The sequence below is a fragment of the Aptenodytes forsteri genome, unplaced genomic scaffold (genome assembly GCF_000699145.1).
Source record: "Aptenodytes forsteri isolate BGI_AS27 unplaced genomic scaffold, ASM69914v1 Scaffold376, whole genome shotgun sequence".
In the NCBI taxonomy this organism is placed as follows: domain Eukaryota; kingdom Metazoa; phylum Chordata; class Aves; order Sphenisciformes; family Spheniscidae; genus Aptenodytes; species Aptenodytes forsteri.
This window is the reverse complement of record NW_008796056.1, coordinates 1,725,102-1,739,226: the sequence shown is the minus strand read 5'-3', so window position 1 is coordinate 1,739,226 and position 14,125 is coordinate 1,725,102. Positions and strand designations below refer to the sequence as shown.

The 14,125-nt window shown below is 40.6% G+C and overlaps 1 protein-coding gene across 1 annotated transcript in view; it reads right to left on the bottom strand.

The window, feature by feature from the left end:
• Positions 1-14,125, bottom strand: part of NOX4 (NADPH oxidase 4) — a 114,475-nt gene that overhangs the window by 58,904 nt on the left and 41,446 nt on the right. The window contains exon 12 of the mRNA XM_009286283.1: positions 6,036-6,096. Within this exon, the coding sequence (XP_009284558.1) occupies positions 6,036-6,096 (61 nt within the window). The remainder of the gene's footprint in view (positions 1-6,035; positions 6,097-14,125) is intronic.

Genomic DNA, 14,125 nt, shown 5'->3' with positions numbered 1-14,125 from the left:
CTCACTCAGTACTTAAAGGGGGCTAAAAAGATGGTGGCAAACTTTTTAGCAGGGCCTGTTGCGATAGGACATGGGGAATGGCTTTACCCAAACTATTCTATGATTCTATGACATTGAAGGACAAAAATAATTTACATCATTCAGCCACATCATTTTCTATAATCATTACATGATTAAAAAGAGCCTGGGATATGCAAAAAGGTGGAAGTTTACAAATAACAAGGATGCATGAAGAAAGGACTCCAGAGTAGGAGAAAATTTCCTTCAAGGCAACTTTCTCACGTAGAAATCTTTTTTCCCTGTAGAGGTAGAACTCATTAAATGTTCAAATCAGAGTTGACTTAAGTTATACTGGTTTTGGTACTAAGTCAGCTGGAGTTCAATTAATGTAAAACAAACCAGGTCTGGAGCCAAAAATTCAGACGTGTTCACCTTCAGCATTTAATCTTTAATCAGAGGAAAGGGGCTTTCAGCATTGACCCAGTAAACTAAATCTGTTCTCCTTCTTTTTCTCCATTCTCTTAATCCTGTCTTTTATTGAGGTTGTTTGCAGTCATAAATAAAATAGTTAACAAATGTTAATGGCAATGAAGAATAAAAGTAGTATTCCATACAACACACTTTGGCTAATTATCTTGTTAAGCCATTTTAGCCTCCCAGTAATGTAACAGTATTACTTTTATTACTAACATTAAATTATATAAAAATAAACACAATTAAACCTTTTTAGCACTCAATTCTGATATCTTCCTCAGAAGTGTAAGTAGGATTCCCTGACAATATGAGAATTGGTAGCCATAAAATCTAACAGGGGAAAATAACATCTATCCCATCTCTGTCTTCTGCTTCCAAAACCACATGTTGATTTTGCTGGAATAACTGACAGTACCACGTCACTAACGCCTTTACACCCTGCCAGGAATCTCATGGAATAACTAAACACAACAAAAGACATGTTACTATGGAATGAAAAAGGCCCAAATCAAACAGAGCTTGAGGTAATAGCAAAAGAGTTGACCAACTGTTCATCACCAGTGACTAAATATTTTTAAAGAAACTCAGCAGCAGTTATAATGATCTCGGGACACCCTTGACACAACCTGCGGGCAGACTTTGTAGTCTTACTATTCCTTCTTGTCATCTTCTGCTTCACACATTCCTCCAGTCCGAATCAAGATCTACTAAGAATATAGTAGATACTGACTGAATGATCCACTACTTCAGTATCTCTAAAACTGTCCCTGGGGTTACTGAAAATAAAATATTGCTTCTTTGCTAGTTCCTACGCTTGCTGATAAATCCCAGCTAAGCGCAGCAATGCACAGCAAGCCTTGGGATGCTTGAGGCATTCTCTAAACCAGGAGCTGCAAGGGCTTAACAAGGTCACACAGATACTCCTGAACAATTTGACAAACCCTCCCAGCCCAGCAAGTTTAGATCATTTTTCCTTCAGAGCCACTCAAAAGGTATGTTTATTTTCTTCTGGTGAGCATGCAAAAAATCCTAAGTCAGCCTCCAGAATCTCAAACAACTGCCTTAAAATTTTTGTCTGTTTAAAAATAAGAAATTTGGGGTGTGTACTCTTTGCTGTCTCAGTCCATAGGGAGTTAAACAACATCTATGCTTTCAAACATTTGCCATGTTCTGGAAAGTTGTTGGTTTTAACCAAAAAAAACTTTTTTTTCCCCCTGAAACTTCCTGCTCCAAATCTGGACCTTCCAGAAAAAGGACTATGACAATATCTGACAAAAATTCACATCATACCACGTCAGATTCAAAATAAGGTAGTCAGTACCTAAATGACCTAGTGACCGTGTATATCCTCATCTCTAGCAGGAACAATTAAGCAAAGATACCTATTTTCTGACAAGATCTAGAGTTTACTAGGGTGATGCGGTTCGGTACCCCATGATCTGTCTGTTCTGGCTCTAGCTGGAGAGTTCCCACACACATCAACACCTCCTGCTGCCATGACATTCAGTAACCTATAGGACAGAAGTCTCAGATTGAAGTGCTCTTATGGCATCCCCACAATAAATACCATGCTGCTCAGAACGGTGGACAGGCCTTGCGAATGTCTCCAGGATCATACGCAACTACACAGCAGGATAATGTCACTACAAGATAAAAATTACCGTAGAGTGCAGAACAACAGCAGTGTTTTAAACACGGTCCCACATCAATTTGTACCAGCAACACACTGCAACATAACAGCAATGTTTTATTGCCTTAAGGCATGCAGTTCACCTTAACACCTCTGAGTGCTGTGTATTTGTTTTCCACAAAAACATGCTGCATGGCTTCAGAAGTCTGTTATTTTGGCATCATCAGCATCACTCTCTGTCTCGCACCCTGAAGTTTGTCTAGTGAATGAGACACATTGTCTTGATACACTGCCGTGTTTTTTTTTTCACTGCTGTCAAGTGGATGGACATGAGGCATGGCCTACGGCCTCTCTTTTTCCCTCCAGAGATGCCAGATGAAATGTCAGCTTTAAAACTAAACAAGCAGTAGCACTTGAGGCAGCAGCGAGGACAGAGGAAGCGTAAGGCTGACAGATGACAATGCTGAGGACAAACTAGACAGTAAGTGGGACAAAAAAAACTTTCAAAAAACCTTTTTGTAAATACTAAGCCAACAATTTTTTCAAAGCTGCAGAGAAATAGGTGACCACAGAGCTTTGAGAGAAGCAGGCTAGTAACAAACAAGATCAGCTTATTAGCTAATCCATGGATCTCAACAGCTCTGATCCGTGCACAAGCCGTTGCAGGGACTTCAATGTTACTGTAGGGTTTAAAGTTGCCATCCACCAGCTCAGCCACAGCAACTGCCAGGCAGCCGCAGAGGAAGACACGCTGGCTTAGCTCTGCGCCACAGGGCTAACCCCACCTGCAGGGCTTCACATTTGCATTTACCACAGATCAGCCACTGTAAACCCATCGTGACTTGGGTGTCTACGTCCTGACAGGCTAACTAAGCTGTGGTCCACAGCCATAGGTTCCACCTCTATATGACGAAATAATTGCATTAATAGTACGAGCCACCACAATGCCACAAAACGTTTTGTTAATACAATAGGCGCTGACTTAAGTAGTCACAAGTCAGCACAAGGATAGTAATTACATTATCACAAACCCATTCTTTAGGGACGTCTATAATAGCTGTTCCACTATTCACAATACCCAGTGCACATGGCAAAAGATGGAAAAATCATGTTAGGAACCTTTACGTGGGAAAAATCACAACTAATTGTAAATTAATTAAACTAACTACCTCTGAGGTAGTGATGTACATACCTAGAGCCTCTTTACAATGAATGAAGGAATGAAGAGATGAAGCCATGCTTGGTGCCTGGCTCGTCTCATCCTAAACTAGACACATAAACAGGTCAGAGGTCTACAGAGGGAGCCATGGGAAGTATTTCAGGTGAAAGTATCTGCTACACAGGCATCTGAGGGCACATTACAGCAATACTAATGCCTGCATGTCTCTGTTTTCTGTGATGAACATGAAAGCTAAGCACAATACAGTTACTAATACCACCATAACACAGATGAGAAATGAAAGATTTCAGATTTGTATTGGAAATTTATCTAAAGGATGCCGCTGCCTACATAATGGGAGGGAATGTTGTGCCTTTATCCAAATCCACTTCTCAGCTCTTCTAAGCTCAGATAGCACCATTTGATTTCAATGCAGCAAGAAACACATCACTTAGGGGTCTGGATTACTGTTTGGTTTGCAAAGGTCTCAGAGCTACAGTTTCTGAGGTTTCTTCTCTCTTCCCTACTTTTTCTATCCTACGTTTTTCATGGTTCAAATCATTGCTTTAAAAAGAAAATAACAGTATGGCCTGAAAATCTACTAAATACCTGCTCCTATGCAAAAAAATTATTTCTAGAGTGACTGCCTTTTTCAGAAGCCGCTTCTTGCGGCTTCTTCTATTGGATATCTAAAATGATATGCACTGGGATATAGGCAATAAATGACTTTCCATTAACAGCAACTTCTCATCAGGAGTTGACAATTCTATTACCCCTTACCTTTTCTCTTGACATGCAGTTGCTTTCCCAACCTACAAAACAAAGTCACTAAGGCCACGAGGTATTCTATTAAATTTGCAAAACATAAGACTGAGTGTCAGAGACTTGACCCGAAACATGACTTGCAGAATTGGTTTGCCAGCAGAGTGTATCCCCCCTCAAGTCCTTACAGCTAGTGGCAGAAAATTGTTCCTTCACCACATCTCCCAGGTGCAGGCAGCAGAAGCTGAAGCCAGCGAGAGAAGAAATGTCTCAAACTAACCGGTTCTTCTCTGCATTTCACAGCATATCTGCACTCTTTTTGCATCCTTTTAATTTAGGCTTGTAATTGAGTTCTCTGAAATAAATTGTTAAGTCTTCTTGGTGTCAGGCATAAACTGTCAGGAATGTGAAAATGTGATACAAGATAGAATTTGAATAAATAGCATAAAGGCTGAGAGAATACATCGTGAGAAGAGCTCAAATGACAGTATGTCGCATAAAAACACCTCCAGCCCAATATCCTGTCTGCAGAAGCGGCCATTAGAGCACACTTAAGAAAGATTATAAGGAACATGGCAAATATAATAATCCTGCCTCAAACAGTCAGCGGATTAGAGACCATTAATTGTCACAGGGCTTAAGGGACCGAGTGAGAACAGGGTTTCATGGTACAGATGCGGCATAAAGGGTTAGGTACACCGCCTGCTTCTCGACAGCACATTTGACCCTGGGAGAGATATCCCTGTTTAGCAAAATTAATACAACAAATGGTCTCTGTAATGCGACAGTGTCCTGAATCTCATACAGTCCTACCTAGGCAGACCTGCCTCTCAATGGAGAATATAGATACTGAGTTGGGAGAATAACATTTAAACGTTAATAGAGAGGAATTCATGCCACAGAGGCAATCAGAAAACTTCAAAGATGCCACTTCTTTCGGAAAATTCATTTAGCTAGTACTTCTCCACCTGACTTGTCCCAATAGCCTACTGTCCTCTCACAGGTAGGAATGATGCTTAACAGCAAAAGAGCCATCATACTGTGGCAGACCAAAGGCTAATTAGGCTCATAATCTGCCTCTGTCTGGCCAACTTCCTATACTTCAAGCAAGAACAGAAAATCAGGGTGATTATGGAGCATACGTGCATATGGCACTGCCCTCCCAACCTCTGCCTATTAAAGTTTCAGCGACTTCCACAGCCAAGCATGCAGCTGGACCAACACGCTCAACAGATATTCATGGACTTATTCTCCCTGAATTGGTCTAATCCCTTTTAGGGCAACAAGCTCATTTGACTCAGTTCCACAAACACACAAGCCAACACAAATTAACATGGAAAACATTTCTTCATAAGAAATGAACAAGATGGTGTTGTGTATTTGTCTTCCCTACAAGGAGATGCTATGCTAAGCAAGAAGAAAGTCAGCCCCCAAGGAATAATGACAACTATCACTTGAGTATACAACTGTCACAGGGAGCAGCAAATAATTACCATTCTCCTCTGCAGGGAATCCTGGCTTACACCCCTAGTCTGGAGGACATTCAAAGAGCAATGGAAGAACATAAAAGCAACCTGTAATCTCAGTGTACCATAGGCATTAATTAACCTGGCAGCCATCCAAACTGCTGGCATCAAAATCCGCTTATCTGGGAGCTGCACATTTCAGCATTTCTGCAGACACTACTACGCACAGAGGCACTGCACTGCACAGGGGCAGCAGGCTACCGAAAAATAAGAAAAAGAGGCAGAAACGGAGGAACGCTGAAAATTATTATATTGCAATCAGATCTGTTAGTAGTTGGAAAAACATGTTATCTGAAGAAATGTACATCTGAATAAAGCAGGGGTTGCATCAAGAAATGTAATAAAAACAGCTTTGGGAAAACAAGCATGAACGATCTCTAGTGAGAATACACCACAATCAAGGTACAATCGTGCTGAAGCCAGAAAGGGATAACAGTTCAAGTAAAGGTATTTGTCTCTGAAAATGAATTGTTTTTCTACGTACCTGTCCAGTCTCCTACTACTTTAAGGTGGACCCCAAACGTTGCTTTGGTATCTGTAGGGCACTAAAAATATTAAATATATTAAGGACCACTTCTGAGTAACAAGAAAATAACAAAACGCATTCAAAGTACAGTTGTTAAGACAGAAACTGGTGTAAATAGGTTACTCCTGAGCAGCCATACCAGCAGCTATACCCTTTAAAGAGCAAGTCTAGCATCACTACAGTTCAGGAAGCCAAGCATGGCTAGTCTCCACTCAGTCTTAACCCTTTCTTCTAGTCACAGAGGAGTTTGGGATGGGCTTGTCTGGGGGTGTGATTTGGAACAGCCACTTCGCTATGCATTACTCAGCAATGATACCAACTGAGGATACAACAGTAAAGAAATACTCCCTCTACTATTGACACATCATTCAAAATCAGGAACTGCCCCATTACTCCTAAATCAAGGCATTTAAGAGACTTCTGGTTCTTGAATGTCAGGGCACATGTTTTCAAGCTGATCATTCTCACACAACTGATGCTTTCTTCTAAATGGAAACTGAGATTTTGCTGCACTTGACAACAGCTTAGAGTTTGCAAAGGAAAAACACCAGATTGCATGGCACATCATAAAAATCACTTTGCAGCCACCATTCTCTCACACTGCACCTATGCCCTCACCTCGGGGCTACTTGCTTGTGACTATCAACACAGGAATGATATTATTTACAGTCTTATCCACACCATGGTATATAAAAACCTCCAGTCAAGCCATGTCAAAGGTCTAAGAGCCCCGTCAGTTTCGTTCCTTGTTAGCTACAAGGGAGATTTCAAATGCACTGTCTGGACAGCTTTTGCAGGTACACCAAATGATTTCACACATAAACAGGACAAGCAACTATTGCTCAAGAAAAGATTCTTCCCTTTTGTCACTTAAACCACGACAACTTTCCATCTATAAACCAACATCATTGGCTTCTTTTTGATAGAAGATATTACTACTGACTTTTGATGCCTTTCTTAGAACCTGTTAATGATTGATCCAACCTCCATCATGAATCCAACACCCAAGATGACATTTTTGTCACTTAAACCACGACAACTTTCCATCTATAAACCAACATCATTGGCTTCTTTTTGATAGAAGATATTACTACTGACTTTTGATGCCTTTCTTAGAACCTGTTAATGATTGATCCAACCTCCATCATGAATCCAACACCCAACAGATGACATTCCTGTCTTTTTTTTTTCTACTGCTACAGACAAATGTGAATTCTGAGGAGAGGGCTTAAGTTCAAGGAACACATCTATATTATAAACAAAAGAGACCCAGGTCCAAGCACCAAATAGTCAATCATCCACCACACTTGTGAGGACACTTCTTGGCTCTGTTCTGGACCATTGCCATTAGCGTTCCCAAGATAATCTGTTGTGCCGTGGGAAACCACTGGCCTCAGGGCTGAGGATCAGTTCCTAGCAGTTCCTTATTTAGCAGCAGACACAGATAAAACGTTAGTATTCTCTACATCTTGGCAAACCTAGAACAGGGAATACAGCGTCCTGGCTAGTCGCTCCATTTTCCTGAAGGGGAAAAGCATTCTTGTTAAGAGTACTGACTACTAGACAGACTCATGTTTAATTCCTTGTCATCTTTCAAGTTTTCCTATAAAAATTTGGTACAGAAATTTAGAGTCAGAGTTATTTCAGCAAGTCTTAGCCTTCAAAAAAATGGCATCAAAGGAGGGATGCAGGCAAGCCTCACACAACAAGGCCAGTATTTGCTGTGGCTAGCTGCAAAGTCTTCCAACAAAAATACCAAGACCAATTCTCCATATAAAAGTAGGTAAGCAGCCTCTCAGCTAGAAAGTTGTATACTGGCAGCAAAAAGTTCTGGTCTCCTTGGGCCTTCTGTAAGAGCCTTTAGCAGAGTTTATTTTTCAGTCTGGGCTGCCCCAGGGCTCTCTGTGTTTCACAGGAGGTTGAGTGATTTTCTTAGTCCAACTATGCACAGTCCCAGTTCAGCACATCTTCTATAAAATTGTCTGTCATTCTCTCCTTCCATGAAAGCTAATGGCAGAATACCCCTTGTCTCCAGCCAGATAGGTTCAAACCTGTTATCATTTACATTACCCTTGTGACTAACTCCTTTCTGCACTACTTTGAAAAATTATCTAATTAAAAAAAGATGTATTTCTCTTTAGACTTTAGGAAGCCTATTTTGATACCTGTAACGGGGTATGCGAGTTCCTCAGAGGGTTCTGGAAAAATCTTATCGTGCTGCTAAATCTTAGCAGAAGAAACACGCCCATCATCTAGGCTACACGGAGTGAATTTCCCCCAGTTCAAGAGAGAGAAAGATTGTAGATGGTCCAGTGAAGGGCCACCAAGACGATAAGAAGATTGGAGAACCTGACATACAAAGAGAAGTCAAAAAGGGAATGTGCTTGTGTAACCCACAGAAGAGAAGGTTCAGGGAGATCACTGTCTTCCAATACCTAAAAAATAGCTATAGAGAAGATGAAGGTGCTCTCTTCACCACCATGTATGGTGACAGGACAAGAGACCAGGAACACAAATCGCTTCAGAGGAAATTTCATCTGGATATAAGAAAAGCATTCTTCACCATGGAATAGGTAGCCAGAGAAATGGTGCGATTTCTCTTGCTAATTCAGCTTCACAGGTCCCTGGATAACCTAATCTACGGCCCTTGCACCAGAACATTGAACCAGATGATCTCCAGATCGTCTTCCCACTTAAGACTTTCCTATGGACCTGTATTTTTAACTTTGAAAATTGTTTTTACGTTTTTACTGCACAGAACACTTATTCTACATCTCTCATCTCTGTAAACAAAATTAAGTCTCCAAATTGTGTTTTTTTCCAGACTGTTAGAGAATATATTCCAGAAGCTTAAGAAAGTATTCAAAGACAGTTTTTCAGAAGTTTAATCGTGAAAGTGGGTAAACTTTCCCATGTTATTAACAGACCACTGGGCATGTGTAATGAAGTGCAATGAAAAAATCCTCTTATATATTTAGCCTTTTTCATGAAATCACAGAATTGTAGGATAGCTGAGACTAGAAAGCACCTCTGCAGACTGGTTACTTCAACCCTCCTGCTCAAGCAGGGTCCGTGAGAGCAGGTGGCCCAGGACAGTGTCCAGTTGCACTTTGAATGTCTCCAAAGATGGAGACTCCACAGACTCTCTGGGCAACCTGTGCCACCCTCACAGAAAAAGTGGGTTTTTTCTTATGTTCGGATGGAACCTCCTGTATTTCAGTTTGTGTTGTCCTGTCACTGGGTGCCACTGAGAAGAGTCTGGCTCTGTTTTCTTCACTCCTCCATCAGTTCCAGCTCCCTCAGCCTCTCCTCATATGAGAGATGCTCCAGTTCCTTAATCATCTTCATGGCCCTTTGTGCTCCAATATGTCCATGTCTCTCTTGTACTGGGGAGCTCAGAACTGAACACAGAGCTCCAGATGTATCTCACCAGTGCTGAGCAGAGGAGAAGGGTCACGTCCCTCGACCTGCTGGCAATGTTCTGCCTAATACAGCCCATGAGGCTGTTGGCCTTCTTTGTTACAAGGGCACATTGCTGGCTCATGGTCAACTTGGTGTCCACCAGGACCCCCGGTCATTCTCTGCTGAGATGCTTTCCAGCCAGTCAGTTCCCATCATGTACTAGTACCTGGGGTTATTCCTCATCAGAGGCAGGATTTGGCAATTCCTTTTCCTGATCTTCGTGAGGTTACTGTCAGCCCATTTTTCCAGCCTCTCAAGGTCCTTCAAATGGCAACACAACCACCTAGTGTACCAACCACTCTTCCCAGTTTTGTATCATTTGCAAACCAGTATTGACCCCTGAGGTACACCAATACTGACTGGCTTCCAGCTGGACTTCGTGCTACTGATCACAACCCTTTCAGCCCAGCAGTTCAGCCAGTTTTCCACCTACCTCCCTGCCCATTCATCTACTCCGCACTTCATCAATTTCTCTATGAGGATTTTATGAGAAACGGTGTCAAAAACCTTGTGAATTATGATGCTCTTGTCCATTTTACAAGTGTAAGTCTCTGATCACCTATTTTACTTTTAATTTGCCATATCTCATCTTTAAAACACTGCACAGCTAAACACTGCTTCAAGATCCTTATTACAGTCAGCTTATACACACATTTAAACTGACATCTATTTATGTTCTGTGAAGACAAGCACAAGCTGAAGCACCCTCTTGAATTGGAAATCAAGAGAATAAGCACATGAGCCTTGGTCAAATAAAGGCCTATCAAAGTGGCCTCAGCAATGCATGATGTCGTCTCTGCAGCTGGGAACAAAAACAGTTAAAATTGTTTTTAAAATGTGTTTTGGCAAATACTACTTGGATTTCCCCCTGGGAAATCTGGGAGCCCTAAGAAACAATCCAGTGACTACTAACTGTACTGTGGTGAGAGCATGCAGCCCCTTATTTTTTCCTTATTGCCCAGTACACTGCCCAAGAGGAAATTGTAAAGATTAGCCAATCTTGAAATAAAAATATACTTTCTCTTAGTTCCTTTTCCTTAAATAAACATGTTTTCCAAACAGGTAAATCACTAACTTGAATAGTCTGTAATGAGAAGGGACATGAGACATTGTTAAACACCAGGTCACAAGTGGTAAGCTTTTCAGTAGTTCTTTCTGCATTTTGAAGAGTTAAATGAACCCCGTTTGCCGCACTCTGATTAAAATGCTATGGTACATAAATTAACTGTGGCAGATAGTGTAATTATGTGAAGCTATGTTAATCTTATTCTAACCTCAAGCTATCTATACCTTTAAAAAGTGATAGATTTTACAGGTAGGAACATCTATACTAATCAGGTTATCTGCCAGGATTTGGCCATCCTCCAAAAACAATTGAAAACCAAAGGAATTCTGTTAAATTGAATAGAGCTGTGCAGATTTACACCTCTGGAGAAACCAAACTATGTTCTTAGCATTGGAAAGTTGGTAGATTTCCTCAGAGCTGTTAATCATGTGAGCAAGTTTACAATGCCGATTTTTATTCCATTTTTTTATGCGTTTTCACATTCAAAGCAGTGAGAATAGTATTTTATATGTAGATAAAACTTATGGAATACAGATTATTCTATATCTTGATGAAAAAACACCTTCCCATATATTTTTTTTTCCTTTGTTTTTCAAGCTAACTTGAAATACAAATGCAAATTATCACATACGGAATTTGCAACAACTCCTGGAGAACTTTATGCTTATAAACCACCAAATTAATTACACTCACCAGTAGCTGTAGCTCTACTATTTATCTCTATGCTGAGATAAAATATAGATAATTTTTAATAACCTTAATAATTTAACTAATGTTTAATGCACTAATAGATTAATACATACTTGAAATGTATTTTATTTATCAGTTTTACATCGTGAACACGATTCTCAGTTCTCCTCTATGCCTTGCTTTTATATGAACACAAAGTGAGTGAACTAATTACTGTTAGATCATAGTGGTAATACTTTACACTTTATATTGGTATAAAAATCTACTGGAGGCGATGAGCAGTGGAGAAATCTGTGCATATGAGAGCACGACATATAGCAAATGGAAACTATGTTGTCAGCATCTGTGTTTCCAGTTTAGAATACCCCGAATATTTAACATCACTGGTATCTACTCCCAGTCAAGAATCCTGCCCAGAACAAGAAACAGGACAAACCTTATTGAAATAATTTTAATGGTATTAAATACTATTGAAATATTGTAAAAAACTCTTTTTAGACCCTGGGGTGCAGGGAGTTGGGGGTGAGTCAACAGCAAACTAGCAAGAAAACAGAAAGTTAATTCCTGAAAGTTTCCAGTTCTTCTGTACATCTCTACCATAAGAATTGTGAAAACTCTTTAGAGAGATGTTAGGTTTTGATTACAGTACTGTCATGGAAGCGCTGATGCATACACAGGATAACACTGCATAATATCTGTTATCAGAAAAAAGGAGATGAAAGGGATGCCCAAGTTATGTAGGCCCATGCGGCTCTGCAAATAAAGCTCCTTACAAGTTCCCGTGGAGATACTGCTCTCAAGCTGATGCACTACAGTAAACACCAACTTCTGTGTTTAGTGCTGTAGTACGTGGCCTGAATAGTGCCCAAAGTTACGAAGAAGATCTGTGCCGCAGCTGGAAGAACAAAGTGAAACCTCATCTTTGATTTTGGGAACTAAAAAGCTCATTGCAGAGTTTGTTTAAATAAAGGGAAACTCCTTCAAAGAAGGCTTTCACTTTGGGGAAAAAGCCACAATATGATCCTAATACGGATTTGCAGATATCCTGGCAGGGACTGTAAATACTGCTGAGCCCCTGATCTGTTTCCATGCCTCTACCTGCCTGCCTGCCTGCCAGCGTGAACCAGCTGCACCACGAACCCCATTTCATCAGCCCATCCTTGCTCCAGACTCAGACGAACCCTTACACAGATCAAGAAAAACACATTAAAGACTTAGCATGTTTGGGAAAGAGGCAGAATTGGGGGGGGGGGAAGAACTAAATGAAGAAAAAGAAAAGATTTTCAACTTTGTCAACTGACAAGAAAATGTGAACCTCGGAAGCTCAGTAAGCTGTAGCTTGTCTGAATTCATACAGAACTGATATAAACATTTCTAAAATGATTCATCCTGACATTAGAAAATGAAGAGGAGTGATGACAAACACCGGCATGCTATATAAAGGTAGCCAAAAAATAGTAGCTAGACTTCAGTCTGACTCATAGGAGGTGAACTCTTACACTGGGCTAACCCTGTTTTAACTAATGAATCCCATAAGAAGCAAATTTCAGAGGGAAAAAGTTAATCTGAGGAGTTACTCTTTTAAACACATCTCTGCCTTAAAGGCTAGGAGATTCTCTAAAATGGCTCTGTTTACTTTTCTGTTTCGTGTCACTTTACAGATCGGATTTTGTCTAAAAGCTTTTCCTCTTAGAGACTTGGCCTTACAGCTATCCTAATTTAACTGGCAGACATCAGCAGACATTATAACATCTCTGAATGTAGGGAAATCCTAACCATTTAACATGATTTAAGTATCAAGGGTGTCTGGATGACCAAGGCGAGACCACCATGCCTTGAATACTCACTGCTTCAGCCAGAGCTCTTCCATGGCAGAGCTGACTCCTTGCAAGCAGCCCAGCTGCAGAAACATATCCCAAATTCGCTTTCCATTCCCTTATACTCCTTGTGGTACAACCCCAAACACCTGCAGTCTAGCTAGTGGAAAAAACACACCATAACATTGCGGGATGCTCAGGGTGCATGACTGGTCAGCTGCAGTGCCAAGAAGGATCATTCTGGTCATCTGGGGTCTAACTTCTTCTGTAACATAAACCACAAACCCACACCCACTAATTCCTGTGAGTCTGTAGTTCAGCATTTGCTACTTCACTCCCTGCAATCTCAGTTGTTTAAACTGAGTGTTCCAACTCTCAGTGTTCAAAACAATCTTTTTTTTTTAGGTCTCAACCTATGAGCATTTGTTCCTTGATTTCACTCGTGCACCACAAGAAAACACAAATCTTTACTATAATAGATGTCTTAGGATTGTAAATAGACCAATAGTTGTAAGTGTAAAATACATATAATGTTGCATAAAATATATACATTGTTGAACAAATAATATGAAATTACTTCATTTGTTTTCTAGTAAGTCTGTAATAGCCTAACTGCTATTCTATTGCTGCTACAGATGCACTACAAAGATACACTTCTACAGACTAGTCAGTACTTCTTTGCCTCTGCAGCTCAACCAAGGTAAAAAACTTGCTGACTACCCTTTCACCCCAGCAGACACATTACATTTCATAGAATCATAGAATGCACAAGTTGGAAGGAACCCATAAGGATCATCAAGTCCAACTCCCTATAACATAGAAACAATGTTTGGATCCTAGCAATATTCAGCCCATGTAATATATGCATTTCAAGTTGCTAGCTAGTGGAAAAACCAAACCACAACCTTATGGGATGTGCAGGATGCAAGCCTTTGTCCCTGAAGGAGTAAAAGGCAGTAGAGCAATGTTTCTGCTCAAGGCTGACTCTCCAAGTCCTCCAAGGGTATGCAGAC